The following is a 26389-nucleotide window of genomic DNA, read 5'->3' as shown; positions in this document are numbered from 1 at the left end:
CTCTAAACCTTCAACCCCTAGTCGTCACGTCAATGAGAAGTCCGCAGCTGCGTTTTTCAAAAATACATTAATCGATATGTACATAAAATGTGGATTTATAAAATTGGACGGTATGATATTTCACGAATCACGATGACTTACGAGCATAACTCGAACTAGAACTTTTGAATCACTGCAGTTTCTTTTCGAGCGGCACTAGCTAGAAGGTAGAGTGCAACTAAGCGATGATTTTTCAACAAGCACGATACGAGATTTGGAGATTAACCATCAGATGGCTCGAAAAGTTTTCAATAACATGACATAACGATGCATTGCGTCGTGGAGCACGATGATTGAGGGACAAGTAATTCTATACTACACTGAAAGAAAAGAAAAATTACGGGTGCATTTTTTTTATGAGATATTCGAGGACGAACATCTCGGTTGAAAACAAACATATGAGATTCATAAGTACTTTTCTGTTTTCATACGAGAGTGAGTGTTAGTTTAATCCAAAGCTCTCGAATGATGGAGCGGATCCAAGTCAAGATGTGATCGAATTCCTAAGTCGCAAGCTTAATTTTGATAACCAAAATAGAAGATATAGATAATAGAATGCACCTCCAACCAGAGATGAAATAGAAGGAAATTGCTGCAAAGCTCAAATCTGGTTAAACCCAAAACCCACAAAATCTTGGAATGCCCAAATCATTTTTCAGGGGCTAGCTTGGGCTATTCATTTTAGCCCCAAAAAGGATAGGTTTCCACCAAATAGCTTTTTTAGCCCTTTATTTACATGGGCTCCAACCGAATAAGTCAGTCTAGCCCTTTCATTGTTTTATTCATTTTAGTTTTTATTAATATTGATAAATATGATGAATTCTATTATATGGTCCCAGTTTTTTTAACCCTTTCTTATATACTATTGGGCATGTTATTCTTTGATCTTGCACACTAGAAATTCATTGTATCAAATGTTTCAACAGATTTTAAAGGTTGAGTTCTTGTTAGTGTAAGAGTAGTGTCTCGACGATTCTAAGTTGATGTTTTCTGTATTTATATTTCCATCATATGTAACAAGTGATGTAAGTGATAAATACATTAAGTACATGCAAAACGTAAAAATTGATTTGGATATCTAGGACATGTAGATTTGGAAAATGTCGATGATATTCCATATTTTATGCAAGTGAGATGTTCACATGAACATCTAACTTGCATTAAAAAACGGACCGTTAGATTTGATATGTGGATCGACACTCCCGTAAATTTGATATTATATTAGTTATTACTTCACGCCGGCATCTGATTAACCAATTCTCACGTTTATACCACGTGCCTTCATGTGCTCAGGTGTCGATCCTTTTGAAGAATGTCTTAATATTGTGCTAACGATAGAAATGAATGAACATACAGAAACTAATTTTAGGCAAACAAGATTCATACACATTTTAAAAAATGGATGTCACTTTTAACTTCGTGTTAAAATAAAGTATAATCGTCTCAATTCATTTTACAACATAAAATTTAAGGCCAACAAAGTAAAACAATTTTTTTTTACATCTAATCGATAGAATTTGATACGTTAAAAACCAAAGAAAAAACTTATAGATTTGACTTCAAATTCGAATTTTTTAAAAATAAAGTGCGTGGAATTTGAGACAAAAAAAATGAAAAAAAAAAATGAAATCAGTCTATCAATCACCTAGGAATTTTTATCCTTTCCAATTAATCAGAAAAAAATTGTGAAGAATTCTGTTTACAATTGAAATTGATGAACATTTGACTCAGGGGTGACTTCATAATAACCGAATATTCAAGGGTGTTTTCAAGAAATTAAGAAATCATGAGTAATTTAACATTTTCAATTTATTTTGTGTTTCGGTTTAATCTTTGCCACCAGAAGGAAGACACCTTCAGAGGCTGCGAAGTGTTCCAATTCAGACGCATAAAAAGCCAAGAAAAGAAGCTTCAAATCAGCCTCACAGGCTTCGATTCTTAGTTTCTTTGCTCATTTCTCAGTTTCCGCAGGTGAAAACTGATTTTTTTCGCGAACCCACAAAACACAGTCGCTCTACGTACTGTTGATTGAGCCCGTTTCATTGGAAATGATTACTTCTTTGTTTGATTTCTTGAAGGGATACTGTCTCTGTGCTTGTGTCGGGGTGGGCCGCGGGGTGTGGCGGGTGTAGGGGAGGAGATGTTTTTGTTTTTAATATTGGATTATGGATTGGGGTCAGTCAACTGGGTAGTGATTCTTGTTTGAAATATTCTTGAATATTATTGAGAATTGACACGTTACTAAAAATGGTTTATTGCTCTATATATAGTTTTTTTTCAACAAGTTGTTGCTAAAATATAGTATACTCATTAGTTCTATTGTGAATTTTGATTTGTTGTCGATTCTTGATAGCGCGTTTGATTCTCCAGTGATACTATTTGTTTGATGGGTTGAGGTAGTTTTCTTTAAAATTTGGTTTATTTGTGGCAACCATGAATGGAGCATTGGTTCAATGTAGGTGCAATCTAATGATTTGAGACATCGAGGAGCGAATATCAAATCTTAAGTGAGCATACAAATAAGGAGGATTATTTCTTCAAATGGTGCGAAGCATGTTTACTAATGCATTAGCGCCTTCTAGTTGTGTTGTTACTTGTGGGTTAAACGAAGAATGTAGGAGAAATTTGGGTCAAGTAAAGGAACCCCGTTGGTTTCTTGGGTTTGGAGGGTCGTGCTTGTGTTCTTCTGGTGGAAGAGCCTCGTACCTTGGGGCGTTTGATATACCTAGACCTGGATCTTGGAGGGTTGGAGCTGGATGGTTGTTTAAAGGAGGTGATAAGGGAGCAAACTTGGATGCCAGTTGCGAGCAAAGTGAAAGCGCCAACGAGGATATACTTATGTTTTTCTTTGAGCTGGACTTAGCAACACGTGTACAGGTGCAAAGAGCTGGTTCTGTCTCTGTTAATTTGCTTCTAACAGCTAGAAAAAGAATGTTGTTGCTTATTGCTATGCTTATTGCAGTATGCTATGAATTTGGAGCAGTATGACATTGCTAAGCAGCTGAGGAACAAGTTGACTGAGGTTAGAATTTGTGACCTGCATCAATTTTGTAGGAAAACCGAAAATCTCCGACAATTGGAAAAAATGCCTCAACTTTTACTTGGATGAAGAGGGATGTTGATAATCAAACAACTTATTAACGGTCAAGGCCTCTTGACTATTAATGCTTTTATATGCAGGTTGAATCAGAGGTAATCAAGCTACGGGAAAATAAAAGGGGGCCAACAGCAAAAAGTGAAGCTCAAGATATGGCTATAAGTATCTTACGCCTACGGTATGTATTCGATTCACTGAAAACTAATTGCCAAATAAGCATATTGCTTTGGTCTTTTATTCTCTTATTGGTTTCCCATTTCAGAGGGTCAGTGTATTAAACAACTTATGAATGTTTTTTGCATAATTTTTTCGCTTTGTTCAGTGCAGAACTTCAGAATGCGATTCAGAGTGAGAAATATGATTTGGCAGCTGATTTAAGAGACAAAATTTCCAAGCTTGAAGCAGAGTCACTGGCTGCATCAGTAAAAGCACGAGTGCATGAGAATGCTCAATATTCTTTCCGTTTAGGCCAGAGAGTGAAGCATAAATTATTTGGTATATTTTGTCTTGAAAAATATTCTCCACCTCAGGATGTAATGGGTTAGATACGGCTGATTTGGCTAACTGAATACTCACTTTTTTGCCTCTTAAAATGGTTCTGGATATGTTAGGATATCGAGCTGTCATTTGTGGCATGGATCCGGTGTGCTGTGAGTCAAAATCTTGGATGGAAGGCGCAAAAATCGATAAGCTGACACGTGGTCCGGATCAACCATTTTATCAGGTTCGACTACACTGAACTTATATATTGTGGTGACCCTTTTTTTTATCAGAATACATATGCCCTTTTTGATGGTATATTACTTGTCATTCGTTTACTCTATTATGTTTTTGCTACCATGTATAAAATAATTACAAATGTGGCTTAGCATCAGTAGATCCCGCTCCTGTGTAACTACTATGCAGCATCGTAAGACAATACTTTTACCACTCTCCATGAAAATTCCTAAACGAAATAAAATGAATTTGTTCTATTTTAAACATTTCCTCTCCAGTTCTCATGTTTCTATTGTTGAAGCGATTTGCATGATTAAATCTGAATACGAGGTAAATTCATAGTCATAATCAGTTCTAACTGTTGCTCACAGGTATTGGTTGATGCACATGAAGACCGCAACCTTTTAGTAGCATACGGTGAGCCAATATAACCTGATTTTGTGATGCTAGCCATGTTCTCATTCTAGCTACTTTTAACCCCAACCCTCTAATCCTTTTTGTTTTTGTTTTTTTTAAAAAAAGTTCTATTTGATAGAGCACTTTGAACCCAATAATATAGGATATTCTTTGCCTGTGCTTTTCAAATCTTCCACTACATTGATATTCCCGTATTAGATTAACTTCGATTAGCTGCTTCTCATAAGTTGTGAAGTAACAATTGCCCCACTATCATGGACATCTATGTGTGTGCAGTTCAAAAGATTTGAGTCGCATCTTTAATATCTATAGATATAGACTATAAATTTTGATAGAACAACAAGTACCTGATTGTACGATTGATTGAAACTCAAAATCATGTGGGTGATTTCTGTGAGTTGCAACAAGATTTACTTATTTGATCTCATTATGAAGCAACAATTGCTAATTTTATTCTATGATTGCCTGTACACGGACTGAAACGTTGTTCTTGGATTGTTGTATAATTTAATTGGATTGCACTTTTGCTGTCAGCTATAGGCTTAGATACAAACACAACCGCAGATGTGTAAGGCAACCGACACTTGTTTTAGTTGAGGATATAATCCCATTGTGTAAAGAATCAAAGATTCCCCTGATTACTTCCATGAGCATCATGTTCAGTTTCTTTACGACGAGTACCTCGTTCACGATGTCTCTCATTTTTAGTCGTCTCATGATCTCTCTCATTTTCTTGCAGTCCCTGAAGAGAATTTATTTGTCCCTGAAAAGCGAGACAAGGTTAGTCGAACCATCTTTGAATGGAAACTGGGTTTTCGAATAAATAAATCTCTTGAAGCTTGTGGATTGTGATAAATTAACTATATACAGGATACATTTGATCATCCTTACGCATCTTTTTTGTTCTACGGCATGGATGGTGCTGGAGATTTCATCCCAATAAAACAGCTGCGTGAAAAGTACAGCCAGCCCCGCCACGAACTTCCATATAATCCACAGGATGAAGATGATAAAAAAGATGCTTGATTTGGTTGATCCCTTGTTTCCTTTGACGGAAATCATCAATTTGATCCACTGATTTTCGCTCTAATTTGTTCGTCCATGAGATGTGCTCATGAAAATAGTCCTAGTAGTTTCAAATACTACATCAACCGATTAATTGAATTCTGGGTAATAGTTGACCGTAAATTAATTGTAGGGTGCAACATAGAGTTCTGTTATATTTGTTCCTTAAGATCTCGAATACATCGAAATTCAATATCATTTAGCCTCCATGTCTTTCAATTTTGTTCGTGCACGGATGATATTTTTTGGTTCTTTATGTTGTCAAATTATATGCAAAAGTGCCTCACGTTCTCGTTTTGTCTACGAGACATCGAAATTTTAGTACTCTGCTATTTTTCCAATGCTCTAGCTAGTCTGGTACGGAGGTCTTCCAGAGCTGGACGGATTAAATGACATACTCATCTAGGTCTTCGCACTACTCAGATTGATGCATGGTTCGATTTTTAATTTTTAAATCTATTTTTGAGACATAGAATTATTAATTTTAAATCATGGAGAATAAATTATGAAATTTACGAGCGCTACTCTATGCATGCCTGTCTTATTCAAAAATTTTAATAACAAAGATTTTTATTTGTATTGACTTGTGGCAGTGATATAAGAGATATTAGAACTTGGAAGGACCTCACAAGCTAGGGTTCGCAAAAAAATATGATATTAACATTTATTTGGATCATATATAAAAAAAATATTATTTTTATGTTAAAAATCTTAATATTTTTTTATTGTAAATATGAGTATGATTTTTCCGTTTCAAGGATAAAAATTCGTGAGATCTAGGGATGTAATGGAGCCGAGTACGAGTTTATTTAACGAATATATTTATGATTTACGAGTTTATTCGAGTTTTTATCAGTGTTCTAAAAATCCCCGCCTAGGCCCACCTAGGCGCTGGGCGGCGACCCGCCGCCTCGACTAACGCCTGGGCGTCGCCCGATTAATTGGCCGTCTAGGCGGCGCCTCAGCCGCCTAAGCGGCCTGGGCACCGCCTAGGCGCCTGCTGGCTGCTTCCTAGGCGGCGCCTCAGGCGCCACCTACTGCCTAGTCGGTTTACCCATTAATAAAAATTAAAAAAAAATTAATTTTTTTAATTAATATCAAAAACTTAAAAGTAGATATTTTAATTTTTTGAAAGAATTTTACACAAAAACTGAAAAAACATAAAATATAAAAATTATTTTTCATAGTGGAACTCATAAATATTCCAAAATTTTAATTTTTTTAGGCTAAAAAAAACCGCCTAGGCGGCCGTCTAGTCGGCTAGGCACTAGGCGGTGGGTCGCTGCCCGACTACCGTCTAGCGCTTTTTAGAACATTGATTTTTATGGAGGTTAAACAAATGTAATAAATATAATTAATTTAAATATTCATTAAATTTATTAAAACTAAATTTTTATATTTAGTGAAAAAATATAATATTTTTATTAAAATTTGTAATTTAATTTTAATAACAAATTTTTATATATTTCCTATAATTAAAAGTGTAAAATCTATAAATTAAATATCAAAATTATTAATTTTTTGGGTGCAATATTGTCCCTGCTAAGTAGAACGATCGAACCGCGGCGCTTGAACTGTTGTGCAGTTTAAAAGATTTGAGTTCCACCATTACCACCAGCTATAACTTTTGGTAAAGCGGCAAGTGTTCGGTCCTACATTTTTTCATCTAATATATGACTCATGAGCCTATTAACGAGCATGTTCACGAGCTAACGAGCCGAATATCGTAACGCTAGAACATGTGTGTTACAGCTATAATATCTGCATCATATATAACAACAATCTATTAAATTAAATGTCGTGGAGGTCAACCACTGAATGAAAAATAACCAAAAAAAATGTAAATAAAATAAAAAGAATTCATATAAAATGTCTTTAAAAATGTTGAAGTATATATATCACATCACCCATATGGTTTCATAATCAATGAAACACATTCTTTCTTTTTAGTTTGTCAACTGCAACACGAGTTGCCTTTCAACAAATTTCTAAAACATAAAAATAGACAAAAATAACATTATGTCTATGTCAAATATGCTACTGTTGTGAAAAAGTAAAAATTTATGGTAAAAAATAAATACTCCAAAATTCAAAATTTATCAAACTCTACACTTTATAATATTTTTCTCTCAACTCAATTGTATTTTTCATCACAAATGAAGACCTATTTATAGATCCACATTTGAGATTAGTCCAAAAATAAATACATCATCATCTACATCATCACACACTAATTTTTCACATTTTACAACTCAATATTCAACATTCAACATTCAATATTCAACATAATATTAATAATAATAATATTTTTCAACACCCCCCCTTGTGATGATGATCGTGATATGATGACTGTCTTCATTACGTGTTTTATACTGCCTCGTTAAAAACCTTACTAGAAAAAACCCAGTGGTATAAAAATCATAGTAAGGGAAAAAGAGTGCAGCCACGTAAACTCCCCCTCATGTTAACATGAGTGATTCTTCACATATTCCGCAGACTGCGCATCTCAATGTTGTATATATGCTTTCTGAATATCGTCGTGGGAAGTGCATTTGTGAAGAGATCTGATGAGTTCTCACTTGATTGAATATAACAGATATCAATATCTTTATTCTTCTCAAGCTCTTGAGTGTAGGCAAAGAACTTTGGGGGTATATGTTTTGTTCTGTCACTTTTGATGTATCCTTCTATCATTTGAGCAATACATGCAACATTGTCTTCATACAACGTCACAGGCTTCTTGTCTACTGATAATCCACAAGAAGTTTGGATATGTTGTGTCATTGATTTTAGCCAAACACATTCACGGCTTGCTTCATGTAGCGTAATAATCTCAGCGTGATTTGATGAAGTTGTTACGAGTGTTTGTTTTTGTGAATGCCAAGAAATTGGGTGCCTCCACGAGTAAATACATATCCGGTTTGAGAACGTGCCTTATGTGGATCAAATAAATATCCAGCATCAGCATAACCAATGATACTTTGATTGGTGTCTTTTGAGTACAAAAGTCTCAAATCTGTTGTTCCTCGTAGATAACGAAATATATGTTTAATTCCATTCCAGTGCCTCTTTGTTGGATATGAACTGAATCTTGCCAATAAATTTACAGCAAACGATATATCAGGTCTAGTGCAATTTGCAAGATACATAAGGGCACCAATGGCACTTAGATATGGTACTTCTGGACCAAGAATAACTTCATCATCTTCACATGGACGGAATGGATCCTTTTCTATGTTTAATGATCTTACAACCATTGGAGTACTTAATGGATTTGATTTATCCATATTAAAACGTTTAAGGATCTTTTCTGTATAATTTGCCTGGTGAACAAAAATTCCACATTCTTTTTGTTCGATTTGCAAACCCAGACAATACTTGGTTTTTTCAAGATCCTTCATTTCGAATTCTTCCTTCAAGTACATCATAACTTCTTGAATTTCTTTATTCGTTCCAATGATGTTTAAATCATCAACATATATAACAATAATTACACATCCGGATGTTGTTTTCTTGATGAAAACACAAGGGCATATTGGATCATTTACATATCCCTTTTTCATCAAGTGCTCACTTAGCCGATTATACCACATTCGACCAGATTTCTTTAACCCATATAATGATCTTTGCAATTTTACAGAATAAAATTCTCTGGGTTTTGAACTTTGTGCTTCAGGCATCTTAAATCCTTCAGGAATTTTCATGTATATATCACTATCAAGTGATCCGTATAAGTAAGCTGTAACAACATCAATAAGACACATTTCCAAATTTTCAGACACTACCAAACTAATCAAATATCGAAACGTAATTGCATCCATAACAGGAGAATACGTTTCTTCATAATCAATTCCAGGCCTTTGAGAAAAACCTTGTGCAACAAGTCTAGCTTTATATCTGACTATTTCATTTTTCTCATTTCGCTTTCGAATAAAAACTCATTTGTATCCAACAGGTTTTACACCTTCAGGTGTGAGGACTATAGGTCCAAAAACATTGCGTTTATTCAGCGAATCCAATTCAACCTGGATGGCATCTTTCCATTTGACCCAATCATGACGAGTTTTACATTCACCAAAAGATTTTGGTTCATGATCCTCATTTTCATTTACGATGTCACAAGCCACATTATAAGAAAATATCTCATCAATATCTTCTATGTCTTTTCGGTTCCATATTTTTCCAGTATTAATATAATTGATAGAGATTTCACGATTCTCGTCAGTTTGTGGTTCTGACAGAATATTTTCATCATCAGGTGATTCTTCTGGAACACCATTTTCTATTTTATGATCGTCGTGTTTCTCTATGCCTTTTCTTTTCCGAGGATTTTTATCCTTGGAACCGACTGGTCTTCCATGCTTCAAGCGTTTTATGACATCATGAGTGTCTTCAATTTATTTCTTTGGAATTTCAATTCGAGCAGGGGCATTTACAGCATGTATATATGATTTTGTTACCCCTTTTGTGTCAGCAAATGCATCTGGCATTTGATTTGCAATTCTTTGCATGTGCACAATTTGCTGTACATCTTTCTCACATTGTTTGGTCCTTGGATCCAAATGTAACAATGATGGTACATACCATGTGATTTCTTTTTCGATGTGTTTCTTTTCTCCCCCTAACACTGAGAAGATTTCTTCATTAAAATGACAATCAGCAAAGCGTGCTGTAAACACATCGCCTGTCTGAGGCTCAAGATATCGAATGATTGATGGACTATCATAACCGATATAAATACCGATTTTTCTTTGTGGACCCATTTTTGATCGTTGAGGTGGTGCAATAGGCACATACACCATACATCCAAAAATTCTCAGATGAGAGATATTTGGTTCTTTACCAAATGCAAGTTGCAATGGGGAGAATTTATGATATGCACTTGGTCTGATGCGAATTAATGCTGCAGCATGTAAAATTGCATGTTCCCATATAGAAATAGGGAGTTTTGTTTTCTTAATCATTGGTCTAGCAATCAGTTGTAGATGTTTAATTAATGATTCAGCTAATCCATTTTGCGTATGAACATGAGCTACAGGATGTTCAACAGTGATTCCCATTGACATACAATAATCATTGAAACTCTGGGATGTAAATTCTCCAGCATTATCAAGTCTTATTTTCTTGATTGTATAATCGGGAAATTGATTTCGCAATTTTATTATTTGAGCCATCAATCTTGAAAATGCCACATTCTGAGTTGACAATAAGCATACATGTGACCATCTGCTAGAGGCATCGATCAATACCATAAAGTATCGAAATAATCCACATGGTGGATGAATTGGCCCACAAATATCACCCTGAATACGTTCAAGAAATATGAGTGATTCAGTTTGGATTTTAGCTGATGATGGTCTTATAATAAGTTTTTCAAGAGAACATGCTTTACATTGAAACTTATTATTCTGAAAGATCTTCTGGTCTTTCAATGGATGACCATGCGTATTTTTAATAATTCTTCGCATCATTATTGAACCAGGATGTTCCAATCGATCATGCCAATTTGTTAATATTGAAGAACTATTAACCACCATATTTGATTCGATTGGCCTTATATGTGTATAATGCAATCCAGTAGGGAGCATTGATAATTTTTCAACCACATATTTCTTTCCTGATTTATATGTGGTAAGACACATATATTTTTGATTTCCATCAGTTATCGTCTCAGTATCATACCCATGAGAGTATATGTCATTAAAACTCAACAAATTTCTTTTCGATTGTGGTGAATATAAAGCATCATTTATCAAAAATTTTGTACCATTAGGTAACAAAAAATGTGCTTTTCCACAACCTTCAATCAAGTCTACAGGACCTGATATGGTATTCACCATTGTTTTTGTTGGTTTTATTTCCAAGAAATATCTTTCATCTCGCAAAATAGTGTGTGTTGTATCATTATCTGGTATGCAAATTTCCATGATATTATTTCCATGTTTGCTCATAGCATTTTCCATATCAAACTTCACAAAAAAAATGCAATAAAGAAAAATTAAGTACAATACAAATGCAAAATATAACATGCTTTATAATACAAAAATGCATGAAAAATACAAATTTGTTACAATGTAGTCCCACCAATATTTTAATCAATGTCTTCGAAATCATTCAAAAAATCTGCAGCATTGAAACTAGTTGAACCAATTAAACGGTCATTATCTTCAACAAAATTTGTCTCTTTTCCTTTCCCTTTTGTCGATTCTTTATAGAGCTTACATAGGTGCTCAGGGGTTCGACAAATATGTGACCAATGTCCTGGAGTGCCACATCTATAACAAACACTCTCAGATCTTTTTGAGTGATTTTCATTTTCACTCGTATTTTCATGCTGCCTTTTTGGTGGGTGATTCGTGACGTTCTTTTGAGATGAGTTATTGAAATAACTACCTCGATTATTTTCATATCCACGGCCATGACCACGACCGCGATAATTTTTACGTCCACGTCCACGTCCACGCCCATTTCCTCGACCTTGTCCACGACCAAAATCTGGTCTATGCCTTTGATTTTGGTTTTCATTTTTCATTACGATATTTGCTTCAGGAAATTCCGTTGATCCAGTGGGTCGGGATTGATGATTTCTTACTAACAATTCGTTGTTCTTTTCCGCCACAAGAAGACATGCGATTAGTTCGGAATATCTCGAAAATCCACGCACTCTATACTGTTGTTGTAGAGTTATATTCGATGCGTGAAAAGTGGAAAATGTTTTCTCAAGCATTTCCATCTCTGTAACTTCAAGTCCACAGAATTTTAATTGCGAGACTATTCGATACATCGCAGAATTATAATCACTGACTTTTTTAAAGTTTTGGAATCTCAACGTATTCCATTCATCACGGGCGGTCGAAAGTATCACTTCCCTTATATGCTCAAATCTTTCTTTCAGCCCTTTTCATAAAGTCATTGTGTCTTTTTCTGTGAGATACTCACATTTCAACCCTTCATCAAGATGTCGGCGCAAGAAAATCATAGTTTTTGCTTTATCTTGTGAGGTTGATATATTATTTTCTTTGATGCTTTCACTTAGACCCAATGACTCAAGATGCATCTCAACATCAAGAGTCCATGACATATAATTTTTTCCAGTGATATCGAGTGCAACGAATTCAAGCTTTGCCAAATTTGACATGGTGGTACTAGAAAAATAACAATGCATTTTATTAGTTAATTTCTATTAGTATGATAATACAAAATAATGGAAGGACGAAAATTACAAGTGCGTATATAAATAGATAAAAAAATCTGTGGTGAAAAATCGCCGGTGAGTACAAAACTCGTGAGCATGATGATCATAGTCGTTATGAAAAATAGCCTTAGAAAGGTCAAAAACTCCATCTTCTTCTTTTTCGAAAAAAAACCGAGGAGAAAATATTTTGAGAGAAAGAGTGAATTTGGTGTGATTAAAAATGAGTTTGAGTGAACATATTTATAGGGCAAAAATTTAGCCGTTTGTTACCGTTTGTGACCGTTGAGGGTAAGAAAAAATGATTATGTGTTGAATAAAAATTCGTGATAATGATGCAATGCATATAATGATAATCATAATTAAATAATTATGTATATCATATCACATTATTATAAGGTCGGTGTCGTAGACAACCTTTTATATAATAACATGAGATTATACAAATATGGTTAGTATATAAATACATAATAAATATATATCATGTTATTGTTTAAAAACCTTAGAGGCTTTTATACTTGTCGTATCCCTTACCGGGAGTGTGGGATGTCGTCTTAACATCCTCCCAGGATTTATAACAAGTTTTGAAAAAAAAACTTATTTTTTTCATAACATGATATTATATATTAATATATACACAATAAAAATATATAAACAGTAAAATAAAAATTCTTACTTGTTGAATATTTTTGACTTCTTCTTGTATTTTGGAGCGTCGGAAAATATAGAGAACCTTCGAGCGATCGTGCTGATAACGTGTTGTGAAAAAGTAAAAATTTACGGTAAAAAGTAAATACTCCAAAACTCAAAATTTATCAAACTCTACACTTTATAATATTTTTCTCTCAACTCAATTGTATTTTTCATCACAAATGAAGACCTATTTATAGATCCATATTTGAGATTAGTCCAAAAATAAATACATCATCATCTACATCATCACACACTAATTTTTCACATTTTACAACTCAATATTCAAGATTCAACATTCAATATTCAACATAATATTAATAATAATAATATTTTTCAACAGCTACTACATTTCATATCACAGTTAATCAATACAAAACATTGATATGTTATAAAATTAAATCCAATACAATAATAGTTAATGTTAAAATAATTGTAAAGAAAAAAACACACATGCTTACAGATTAGACTCATCTTCCAAAATTTTAGTAAACGAGAGATAAAAAGTTTTGGTTATTCAAACAGTGGCATCATAATATCTAAAGAAATCAAACCAAAACAATTCTTATGTGGTCAATAGTGATTAGGGACTAAGGAATAACAACAAGAGGAGAGGAATACTATGAAGGGGCGAAGGAGTGGCGGCTAGAGAAAACTATAAGGAATGGAAATTTAGGGTAGTTTTTTTTTTTTTTTTTCTTTCAAAGTATATATTATTACTAATTATTAATAAAATCTACTTTATCTATATACTACAAGCTTTTAGAGACACCAAAAATATAAAATAATATACATTTTTTTTCAAAATGAACGATATGGTTGAAATAAAAGACAAAATGTTGGCTTTTTTAATCAAAAATATTCAAAATTTATAGCAAAAATTTTAGCAACAAAATCATTGCGGTAATATATTTTGAACAACTCAACATAAAATTAAAAATGAAATAGAACGTTTAATAACATAATTGACCATTAACGATATCGATTTACAATTAGTAAAAGACAATAACACAATAATGAAGATTAGAGACAATGAAATTATTTCTATTCTTGCAACGAACTATTTTCAGCATAAAAAAAGAAAAAAAAAACTCGTACAAAAAAAAAATCAAAGAATAAAGATATAAAAATGCAAATAATTAATGAAGTGAACATCACAAGAATTATTATTGAATTGATGAGAAAAATGTTTTTTTATAAAGAATAAAACATGGATGACAAACGAAAAAATCGTGAAAGAAAGAAAAGTGGTTATATAAAGGAAGAAAATACATAGTAATTTAATTTAAGGTTTATAATGTATTATCTATATTATTTTTTTCTCATAGTGATAAAATAATTTTCAACACTATGTATTATTATATTTTTCTTAAATTTTATTTTATTAAATATGTCATCACATCAAATTATATATTTTTCTCAATGTCTAATTTATACAAAATTATAATATTTATTACAACCATTGTTTTCAACAACTATAGATTCAATTAGATTTTTAACATATAAAAAATTATGAACAAAAATTGTTCACACTCATTTTATAATGCATGTTGTACATATTATATAATATAATATTGAATTTTACTATCGACTAAATACCATAAAATCATTAATTAACTGCACGTTATTCTTTTATCTTCTCAATGCATTTTTTTTAACAATGTTTATCGATAATAAAAAGTGTTTCTCACGTCCATCGTACGAGACTTTTACTAATATAAATAAAAGATCGATATGAATGATAACACTGTAATTTTAATTAAATAATTTGATTGACGTGGATAAATAATAATAATAATAATAATAATAATAATAATAATAATAATAATAAATTTTAACTAAACAAGGGACAACAGAAAAAAGAAAAAAAGGAAAAAGAGGTCCAAAGAGGTGTTCAAGTTGGTGGAGTAGGTGAACTTTTGGCCAGATTTCAGGAGTTCGATTTCCTCTGCCAACATTTTCTTGGACTAGTCTGTCACACAGAGTTTGCCCAGTGTGGTTTACCTGACTAGCGTAGTTTGCAGGCTATTGCGTTAGTCTGGGAATTTACACAGAGCACACCGAAAGATAGCGGCTGCGGGTTCCCACGTAAAAAAAAAAAAAAGAAAAGGAAAAAATAGATATAACATAAACATTTCGTGGATCGGTGGATGGTTCTCCTATCCACAAGTTTTAATTATATAAAAATTAATATTCTTGTCTTTTCAATACTGGTGAATATTTTAAATTTTGATGGACGATTCTCTTTTTAAAAAAAATTATATTCTTATCTTTTAAATGAAATTAAATGCAACCAAATTTGATAGTAATTAATAAAAAATTTCAAATATAATCGCGAAAAAATTATGAAACATTAAAAATTTACAATATGCTTAAGTTGTAATAAGTAATATTAGTAAAAGATTAAATATGGAATTCTAGCAATCTTTTGGATGATAATATATTTTTATTGATTGTTTTAATGGAGTGGCTTCATATGTAAGTAACTATGTCAATGGGGTATTTGTTATTTTTAAATTCAGCTGGGTTCTTGTAATCAATCTTATAAAACTTAAAGGACGTCAACGTAATCAATCTTATATTATATTCTATAACATAATTTTATAATTAGTTTAAATAATAAAAAACTCTTACGATTTCATGAATTAATTTTGAGAGACTGATAAAAAACTGAACTGAATCAAATAAATCAATTCGAATATGTAAGTTGTAACTATGACAAAAACTTTTATGAGACGATCTCAAAGTTATTTTTTTAGATGGATCTATAATATTAGTTATTTATTAAAAAGTATTACATTTTATATTAAAAATATTACTTATTATTATAAATATGGGTAAGATTGATATGTGTTGCTCGGTAACTATATATTTCTAAACTAAAGAGTCAAATAAAATATATGCACGCAATTTCATTTTCATGAATCATGAGGATTCATTTTTGGTCATAGAAAATAAGAAAATGGCAGAATGAGCTTGATTCGAATGGGGGAAATCAGCCCAAGAATGACTCCTCCGTACATGCCACTCTTCAAAGCCTGCACAACGTTTAGAACGCTGACTCTACTGCACGCTCATCTCATTGTGACAGGACTCCAAAAGGACCCTCTCGCGTCGACCAAGCTCATTGAATCGTACTCACAGGTGGGTCGCGTCGAATATTCAAGAATGATCTTTGACGCCTTTCCAAGCCCTGATTCCTTCATGTGGGGTGTGATCATCAAATGCTATGTTTGGAACGGGCTGTTTCGAGAAGCGATTTTTATGTACCAGGATATGTTGTATAAATTAAAGGAGTTAAATAAGTTCATTTTCCCACCAGTTTTGAGGGCTTGCTCTGCGGTTAATGGTTTAGCAATGGGAAAAAAGGTTCATGCGAGGCTTATAAAATCCGGGTTTGGTTCGGATACTTTTATCGAGACCTCGTTGCTGGGTATGTATGGTGAAGTTGGTAGTTTATGCAGTGCGAAGAAAGTGTTTGATGAAATGTCTATTAGAGATATGGTTTCTTGGAGTTCATTGATATCCAGCTATGTTCAGCAAGGGAAGGGTAGTGAAGGGTTGGAAATATTCCGGGAAATGGTAAGACAAGGAGTGGAAATTGATCATGTGAGTATGCTTAGTGTAGCCGAGGCTTGTGGAGAGCTGGATTTATGGACAGTAGGAAAATCAGTCCACAGTTATGTGGTAAGAGGGAATATTGATCATGAAGCATTGTGGAGTTGTCTTGTTGCCATGTATGGAAAGTTTGGTGACTTGTGTAGTGCGGAAAGACTTTTCTTTAATGGTGTTTATGAGACTGTTTTTTCGTGGACAACGATGATTTCGTGCTATAATCAAAATGGATACTATCGAAAGGCAGTAGGGATGCTTATTGAGATGCAAGAATACGGTGTCGAAGCTAATAGTGTCACGTTGATGACTGTTGTTTGTTCTTGTGCTCGGTTGGAATGTTTAAATGAAGGGAAAGCTGTGCATGCTTATGTTATAAGGAACCATGTTGACCTTGATAGAGATTATCTTAGACTGGCATTGATTGATTTGTATGCTAATTGTGGTAAGTTAAACTACAGCCATCTGATATTTGATACGTCTGAAGATAGTGATATAGTTTCTTGGAATATCCTCATATCAGGCTATGTTCGGGAACAGATGGCTGAAGAGGCTCTGTCATTGTTTGTTCAATTGTTGATTCAAGGGATACAACCAGATTCTTTTACCTTGTCCAGTGCCATATCTGCATGTGGAATTATAGGGCTTTCTGAATTGGGATGTCAAATACATTGTTTTGTGATCAAGAAGTACCTTCCAACCGAGTTTGTAAAAAATGCCTTGATTGATATGTACGCAAAATCTGGTTTTATTAGATCGGCCTACAGGATATTTTACGACGACCAACCGGAGAGTGTTGTAGCATGGAATTGTATGATGTGTGGATTCTCTCAAAATGGTTACTCGGAAGAAGCTATCTGCCTTTTTGATGAAATGTACTCAAAATATCTTGATGTAGATGAAATAACCTTTTTGAGTGTAATTCAAGCTTGTGGGAATGCAGGGCTTATTGACAAGGGAAAATGGATTCACCATAAGCTGATTAATTTTGGTGTGAAGAAAGATATGTACATTGATACTGCTTTGACTAACATGTATGCTAGATGTGGAAACCTCCATATGGCTCGAAAAGTTTTCAATAACATGACAGAACGAAGCATTGTGTCATGGAGCACGATGATAGCGGGTTATGCAATTCATGGTCATATTGAGGATTCCATCTCTCTCTTTAACGAGATGATAAGATTAGGAATAAGACCAAATGACATAACTTTCATGAATATCATATCAGCTTGTAGCCATGCTGGTTATGTCAAAGAAGGGAAGTTTTACTTTAACTCAATGATTCACGATTTTGGCATAGAGCCCAATTCTGAGCATTATGCATGCTTGGTCGATCTGATGAGCCGGGCTGGTGATCTAAATGGAGCATATGAAGTAATAAACTCGATGCCGTTCCCCGCTGATGCTGGTGTTTGGGGTGCATTGGTTAATGGGTGCAGGATCCACCAAAGAATGGATTTTTTGGCGATCATTCGGATAGACCTTGTAAATGTGCATGCTGATGATTCTGGATATTTTACCCTTTTATCTAATGTATATGCTGGAGGAGGGAAATGGAATGAATTTACGACGGTGAGATCCAAGATGAGACAAATGGGTTTAAAAAAGGTGCATGGATATAGTAGGATTCAAAATGAGTAGATTTTTGGTTTCTCTATTTTGGCAAAAAGGAATTTTATTGAAGAACGAGGAAAAGTACATTGAAATGGAGACTAAGCCGAATCTCTAGAGACAACAAGTGCAACGTGATTTCACAAGTTCCGAGTGGGACAATCACGGTAGCTCTTATTACCCAACTTTAGACACCCGAACACAAATCGGACATCCGATCCCATCTAATCCGCACAGATATCATATATGTTCATCAATCGCATTCACAACTTTAGACACCAACACGAATATAGACATCCGATCCTATCTAAGCATATTGCTTTGTTCTCTCATCCTCTTATTGGTTTCCCATTTCAGAGGGGGTCGGTGTATTAAACAACTTATGAATTTTTTTTGCATAATTTGTTCATTTTGTTCAGTGCAGAACTGCAGAATGCGATTCAGAGTGAGAAATATGATTTGGCAGCCGATTTTGGAGACAAAATTTCCAAACTTGAAGCAGAGTCACTGGCTGTATCAGTAAAAGCACGAGCGTATGAGAATGCTCTATATGCTTTCCAGTTAGGCCAGAAAGTAAAGCATAAATTATTTGGTATATTTTGTCTCGAAAAATTCTCCACCCCAGGATGTAATGGGTTAGATATATTGGTCTAGCTAACTGAATTCTCACTTTTTTGGCCCTAAGAAATTGTTCTGGATATGTTAGGATATTGAGCTGTCATTTGCGGCATGGATCTGGTGTGCCGTGATTCAAAATCTTGGATGGAAGGTGCAAAAATCGATAAGCTGACTCGCGGTCGGGATCAACCATTTTATCAGGTTGGACTACACTCAACTTATATGCTTGTGATGACCCTTGTTTTATCAGGATACATCTGCCCTTTTTTATGGTATATTGCTTGTAATTAGTTTCCTCCATTATATTTTTGCTTCCATGAGTAAAATAATCACAAATGTGGCTTAGCACTCGTTCTCCAGTTCCTGCTTAAGTACTATGCAGCATTGTTAGACATACTTTTACCATTCTCCTCCATGAAAATTCCTAAACAAAGTGAATTTGTTCTATTTTTAACAATTCATCCCCAGTTCTCATGATTCTATTGTTGCAGCGATTTGCATCGTTAAATCTAAATACGAGGTAAATTCATAGTCAACTGTTCACGGGTATTGGTCGATGCAAATGAACACCTCAATCTTCTAGTAGCATACGGTGAGCCAATGGAACCTGATTTTGTGATGCTATCCATGTTTTCATTCTACCTACTTTTAACTCCTAACCTCCAATCTTTTTTTTTCGGAAATAGCACTTTGAACCCAAGAATATAGAATATTCTCCGCCTGCTCTTTTCAAATCTTCCACTACATTGAAATCCCCGATTCCCCGTATTTAAATTAACATCGTTTAGCAGCTTGTCATAAGTTGTTAAGTAGCATTTGCCCCACTCTCATGTGCAGTGTGTGCAGTTCACAAGATTTGAGTCGCATCTTAAAAATCTTTAGACTATAGATTTTGGTAGAGTTAGATACCTGATTGTACAATTGATATTAAACTCAAAATCATATGAGTGATTCCCATGAGTTGCATTGTTGCAACATGGTTTACTTATTTGATCAAGGATCATTATAAGCAATAATTGCTCATTTTATTCTATGCAATCCTCTATGGCACATGGACTGAAACATTGTGCTTGGATTGTTATGAAGCAATAAGTGCTCATGATATATCATTTTTAGTCGTCTCATGATATCTCTCATTTTCTTGCAGTCCCTGAAGAGAATTTACTTGTCCCTGAAACCCAAGACAAGGTTAGTCAAACCATCTTTGAATGGAAACTGGGTTTCCGAATAAATAAATATCTCAAAACTTGTGGATTGTGATCAATTAACTATATGCAGGATGCATTTGATCATCTTTATGCCTTTTTTTTGTTTTACGGCATGGATGGTGCTGGAGATTTCATCCCAATAAAACAGCTGCCCGAAAAGTACAACCAGCTGCGCCATGAACTTCCACACAATCCACAGGATGAAGATGATGAAAAAGATGCTTGATTTGGTTGATCCCTTGTTTCTTTTCACAGAAATGGTCAATCTGATCCAATGATTTTCGCTATATTTTGTTTGGTCCCGTTACACGTGTTCTTGAAAATAGTCCCAGTAATTTTAAATACTACATCAACTGATGAATTGAATTCTGGGCGATAGTTGATCATAAATTAGCTGTAGGATGCAACATAGAGTTCTGTTATTTTTGTTCCTTAATATCTCAAATACATGGAAATTGATTTGATATCATTTAGCCTCCATGTCCTTCATTTTTGTTCACACGTATGATATTTTTGTGTTGTCAAAACATATGCAACAGTGCCTTGCGTTCTCGTTTTGAAATGCACATGGGGTTCAACTTCAACTTATAGTAAGTACAAAATGACAGAGCACAAGAAGAAGACGCATTCATTTAATTCACTTGCCCTATGATTTATAGGCAGAGGCGGCAGAGCCGCCTTGTCCAAGGGGACGATAAAGAACCCGAAACATGGACCGGCAAGCAACATAAACAACCCTTTCGGACCCGCCACAACAGGAGGTGTTTTTTTTTTTTTTTTTTTTTAAAAAAAGCCATTAAGCCATCAACATATTAAAGGCCACGGAGACCAGCTTGATGCGAGCTTTCTTCGAAAGAGATGCGGCTAACGGGCAGGTCTTTCTCAGCATTACCTTAATTCCATTGCAAATGGCCATGCACCCGGTCGACAGCAAAGCTTGGGTAAGATACGGCCCCGGACGGAATTGGGCTGCTGATTTTTGGAAAATGATTGACAGTGTAACACGCCAAGAGTGCTTAGGAATTATAAGATTCCAAATGCTTAAATAGCCTAAGGTTTGGCCGAAACTAACCAAGAAATGAACTTTTTTTCTTTCTTTCTTTTTCACCAATGGGTCGGGTTTTATGGATTACACCACATTCGAACTTCCTTTGTCAACAGAATGACTATTTGACGGGATTGTTCGGTCCTACCCCATGAGTTTTATCCCATGGAGTAGGTGGCAGCATGTGAGTCTGCCACCTACCCCATGGGGTAGAGTCGAACGAACCCTATTTGACGTGCATGCAGCATTGTCAAAAAAACGGGCTACAGAGATGGCTTCAAATGGAGGGTTTTGTGAATTTGGATGTGTTTGTGTTTTTACTTCCAAATCATTTTCTCTTCGTTTTAACATTCCAAAATAATTTTTTTAATTAATTTCATATTTCTTTTTTTTTTTTGAGGAAAAATTAATTTTCATATGTTATCCAAAATATGCAAACTCAAAAGCGTGAATATAACATAAACAATATACTAAGAACGAACTGAGATCTTATAACAATTCAGTAGTATATTGAGTATGTAAATACTGAAAAATATAAACCGAATGAGTAAGAAAACAGTTAAGCAAACCGAGGCCTGTAACTAGTACAGTTTCCTTAAAACAGATTCGTCCCCTCCTGAGCGTGCTTCGAGAATTACACGGACGTCTGTCTCCCAGGATACAACGGATAAACCTTGTAGAAACCTAGCACGAAGGAGCTACACTGGTGAACCGAGAGTGTACCTGAACAGTATTACGACGGAGCAGAAGGATGCAAACGAAGCAGAGCAGCAGCGAGAGCAGAGTGGAGTTAGGGGCTCGAAAATTATGTTTTCTGAAGGACTAGACTCTGCCTCTATATATAGGCACTTGGGTTCCATATGGACAGTCATAGCAGCCATCTGAAAAGCCAAAGGTCAGGCAGATGAAGCACTAACAGTCAGCAGTCAGATGGAGCACCAACAATCAGTCAGACTGAAGGTCACATCCAGAAGGTTTGAAATTCGAAAAAAAATAGCAAAAGGTGGCAAACACTGAGCAGACAATTTTCCCTTGATCGGTCCGACATTCGACGCACCCAGGTCGCGCTCGTACGCTTGCACACAAGTCAAGCCTTTTTCAGTGCAAATCAAGCCTTTGATTAGCACCCCCCTGCGTAGGCATGCACATGGGCGCGCGCGAGAGAGAGCCTCTTGACCAATTATTTTTAAAACTTCATAAAGTGTAACATATTATAAACCCACCAATTTTTCTTTTTCTATTCAATGTGAGATACTCCCACATGCCTTCCATATGGCAACACCAATTTCCATTCATTATGGAAAAAGCCCAATATAATCTCAACCCAATAAATCTCAAAGTCCAACAATCCCCCACATGAATGGAAATTGATAGATAAACGAAGATAGTCGTGATAAAGTTCAACAGTTGAATCCTGCATAGGATAGGTAGACATTAACCTTTGAACCTTCCCTTGTGAAAGTATAATAATTCACTGGTTGACATTAGACACAATGTCTTTGAACTGTACATCCGTTTGTGTAAATTAAGATATACTTCACACAGGACTCTCCCTGATACAATTCAGTCTCTTGATTGTGTTTGTTTTGGCCATGAACACACACCTGGTTATGTAAGAGGGTCTAGAATTGAGCCTTGCAATTCCTTCGAAGCGACCCAACTTCTCTCTCACATAGGTGATTCTATGTTGAATTTCATCAAAATCATTAAAAGCAATAAGCTTATCCTCAACATACACTATTTGCAATAGGAATAGACTAGGGATAACCCCCACAGTGATATACCAAACCAGTGCGATTAGGTTGTCCCATTGACCTAGTTCTTGGGATCTCCAGTCAGCATAGGTTGGATTTTCCTTCGCACCGATTTATTCCATTGACTTCAGTCCCATTCCTTTTGATGATTTTTCAACTAACTCTCTGTTTAACCCTTTGGTTAGCGGATCTGCTATATTATCCTTTGACTTTACATAGTCAATAGAGATAACTCCAGTTGAGAGTAGTTGTCTAATGTATTGTGTCTACGACGTATATGTCTAGAATTTCCATTATACATCTTGCTTTGTGCCATTCCGATCGGAGATTGACTATCACAATGAATGCAAATAGCCGGTACAGGTTTCACCCATCCTGGAACATCTTCTAAGAATAGGCGCAACCATTCAGCTTATTCATAACACTTATCAAGTGCAATAAACTCAGATTCCATCGTGGATCTAGATATTACAGTTTGTTTAGAAGATTTCCAAGCAATTGCTGCACCTCCTAAAGTGAATACAAATCCACTTGTAGATTTTGAGTATTTTATATCAGATATCCAGTTTGTATCACTGTATCCTTCAATAACAGCATGATATCTTGTATAGTGCAGCCCATGATCACGAGTGTATCTTAAATACCTTAGCAATCCGATAATTGCTTTCCAGTGTTCAGCTCCTGGATTACTCGTGAATCTGCTCAATTTGCTTACTGCATAGGCTATGTCTGGTCGTGTACAACTCATTAAGTACATCAGACTTCCAATTACTCAAGAGTATTCTAATTGGGAGATACTCTCACCCCGATTCTTTGATAGATGTTGACTCGTATCTATCGGGGTTCTAGCCAATGCAGAGTTATCCTTATTGAATTTCTCAAGTATTTTGTCCACATAATGTGATTGACTTAGAACCATCCCTTCTGATTTTCTATGGATTTTAATTCCAAGGATAACATCGGCTAATCCCAAATCTTTCATGTCAAATTTTGAGTTTAACAATTTCTTAGTGGATTTGATCATCTTATCATTGCTTCCGATGATAAGCATGTCATCTACGTAAAGACACAAAATGACATAGCCACCTTCAGTGTTCTTTACGTATACACATTTGTCACACTCATTGGCTTTAAATCCACTGTCTAGCATGACTTTATCAAATTTTTCGTGCCATTGTTTTGGTGCTTGCTTTAAGTCATACAAAGACTTCACCAATTTACAAACCTTATTTTCTTGCCCAGGTGCAGAAAATCCCTCAGGTTGTTCCATGTAAATTTCTTCTGCTAAATCTCCATTTGGAAAGACAGTCTTTACATCTATTTGATGTACTTAAAGATTCCGCAATGCGGCAATTGCAAGTATCACTCGAATGGAAGTTATTCTCGTGACTGAACAATAAGTGTCAAAGTAATCAAGCCCTTCACGTTGACGGTAACCCTTGATTACCAATCTGGCTTTATACTTAATTATTGTTCCATCTGATTTCATTTTCCGTTTAAAAATCCATTTATAACCTAGTGGTTTGCTTCCCGGAGGAAGGTCCACTAGTTTCCACGTATGATTTTGCAAAATGGATTCTATTTCGGAATTTATAGCCTCTTTCCATTGAGGTCCTTCAGATGAATTCATAGCTTCCTTGAAGCTTTGAGGTTCACTTTCCATCATGAAAGTGATGAAATACGGACCAAATGATTTCTCAGTTTTAGCTCTTTTGCTACGTCTAGGTTCAACCTCGTAGTTAACCTCTTGTTCTTTTTTCATTGTCTCATGTAATATTTTGGATGAACTGGGTTCTTCCTTAGATTTGCACGGGAACACATGTTCAATGAACAAAGCATTTCTTGATTCCATTATTGTATTCTTATGAATGTCAGGAATTTGAGATTCATACACAAGGAATCGATAGGCGCTACTGTTGTGCGCATATCCTATGAAAATGCAATCAACAGTTTTTGGTCCAATTTTTACCTTTTTCGGAGTAGGTACGGCTACCTTGGCAAGACACCCCCATACTCGCAAATATTGTTAAGAAGGTGTTCTTCCTTTCCATAATTCATATGGACTTTTATCTTGCTTCTTTCGGGGTACCTTATTTAAAAGATAATTAGCTGTTAGAACAACTTCTCCCCACATGTTCTGTGGTAAACCAGAACTCAGTAACAATGCATTCATCCATTCTTTCAAAGTGCAATTCTTTCGCTCTGCAACACCATTTTGCTGAGAAGAATAAGGTGCAGTTCTTTCGTGTCTGATGCCATGTTGAACACAAAACTCAGCAAATGGTGATTCATACTCACCTCCACGATAACTTCTTAGCACCTTAATTTTCTTGCTAAGTTGGTTTTCAACTTCACTTTTGTAATGGACAAACTTTTCAATAGCTTCATCTTTACTTTTAAGAAGATACACATAACAATATTTTGTGTTATCGTCAATAAAAGTAATGAAGTATTTGTTTCCACCACGTGTTTGTACTCCTTTTAAATCACATAGATCAGAGTGTATCAAATCAAAAGGTTCACTTTCTACTGCAACTGTTTGAAAAGATGATCTTGTTAGTTTTGCCTCAACACAAGTTTCGCATTTGTGTTGTGTATCAATTTTGAATGTAGGAATGCTTTTCAAATTAATTAATCTACGAATCGTATCATAATTAACATGTCCTAGTCTACCATGCCACAAATTGGAAGACTCAAGCAAGTAAGCACAAGATTTTATTTTATTGATCACGGGTTTAATAACCATTACATTGAGTTTGAACAACCCATTGCTTACATAGCCTTTTCCTACAAGCATTTCACTTTTATACAAAACAACTTTATCTGACTCAAACACAATGCGAAAACAATGCTTGTTAAGCACTGATCCAGACACCAAGTTCTTACGGATGTCTGACACATACAACACATTGTTCAAAGTTAGCTCTTTTCCAGAAGTCATCTTCAAATTCACTTTTCCTTGTCCCTTGATTTCAGAAGTTGCAGAATTTCCCATGAACAACATTTCCCCGTTCTCGGATTCCTCAAGATTTGCAAACATCTCTTTGTCAGAGCAAACATGGCGAGTGACTTTTTCTTTGGCTTCTTGCACTCAGAGGCCTTGTGAGCAGTACCATCACAGTTGAAGCATTTTCCCGAGAAATTCTTCTTCGTAATGCCTCCTTTTGGTCCCATATTCATCCTTTTGTTCGAAGGATTGAAGTGTTTCTTTTTCGAGCTTTGGCCATGCTCGACAACATTTGCTTTAGCAGCAACTGGAGAAAACAGTCGTCTTTCAGAGCTCTTGTTGTCTTCCTCGATACGAATTCGAACAATGAGTTC

The 26389-nt window shown here is 35.0% G+C and overlaps 3 protein-coding genes across 4 annotated transcripts; all 3 read left to right on the top strand.

Annotated features, from left to right (window-relative positions):
* The first annotated feature begins 1880 nt into the window (after positions 1 to 1880).
* LOC140879973 (clp protease adapter protein ClpF, chloroplastic) lies at positions 1881 to 5554 on the top strand. Its single transcript, XM_073283977.1, has 9 exons — positions 1881 to 2010; positions 2499 to 2916; positions 3002 to 3061; positions 3220 to 3314; positions 3459 to 3631; positions 3748 to 3860; positions 4225 to 4270; positions 5010 to 5050; positions 5141 to 5554. The coding sequence occupies exons 2-9, from the start codon at positions 2581 to 2583 to the stop codon at positions 5294 to 5296; spliced, it is 1020 nt and encodes a 339-aa protein (XP_073140078.1). The 5' UTR covers positions 1881 to 2010; positions 2499 to 2580; the 3' UTR covers positions 5297 to 5554.
* Positions 5555 to 16151: 10597 nt separating this feature from the next.
* On the top strand, positions 16152 to 19000 carry LOC140879972 (putative pentatricopeptide repeat-containing protein At1g69350, mitochondrial). 2 transcript variants are annotated; one of them, XM_073283975.1, is made up of 2 exons: positions 16152 to 18610; positions 18863 to 19000. In XM_073283975.1, exon 1 carries the CDS (start codon positions 16188 to 16190, stop codon positions 18471 to 18473), a length of 2286 nt encoding a protein of 761 aa, XP_073140076.1. In that variant the 5' UTR covers positions 16152 to 16187; the 3' UTR covers positions 18474 to 18610; positions 18863 to 19000. The 2 variants fall into 2 exon arrangements, with proteins under 2 accessions (XP_073140076.1, XP_073140077.1); XM_073283976.1 differs by having other exon boundaries at positions 18868 to 18999.
* Positions 19001 to 19172: 172 nt separating this feature from the next.
* Positions 19173 to 20495, top strand: LOC140879104 (clp protease adapter protein ClpF, chloroplastic-like). The gene is made up of 3 exons (XM_073282750.1): positions 19173 to 19262; positions 20178 to 20249; positions 20340 to 20495. The coding sequence occupies exons 1-3, from the start codon at positions 19173 to 19175 to the stop codon at positions 20493 to 20495; spliced, it is 318 nt and encodes a 105-aa protein (XP_073138851.1).
* Positions 20496 to 26389: the final 5894 nt, after the last annotated feature.

The sequence above is a fragment of the Henckelia pumila genome, chromosome 2, assembly GCF_033568475.1.
Source record: "Henckelia pumila isolate YLH828 chromosome 2, ASM3356847v2, whole genome shotgun sequence".
Classification (NCBI taxonomy): Eukaryota; Viridiplantae; Streptophyta; class Magnoliopsida; order Lamiales; family Gesneriaceae; genus Henckelia; species Henckelia pumila.
The sequence above is the reverse complement of the archived record's forward strand: the minus strand, read 5'-3'. Positions and strand labels throughout refer to the sequence as shown.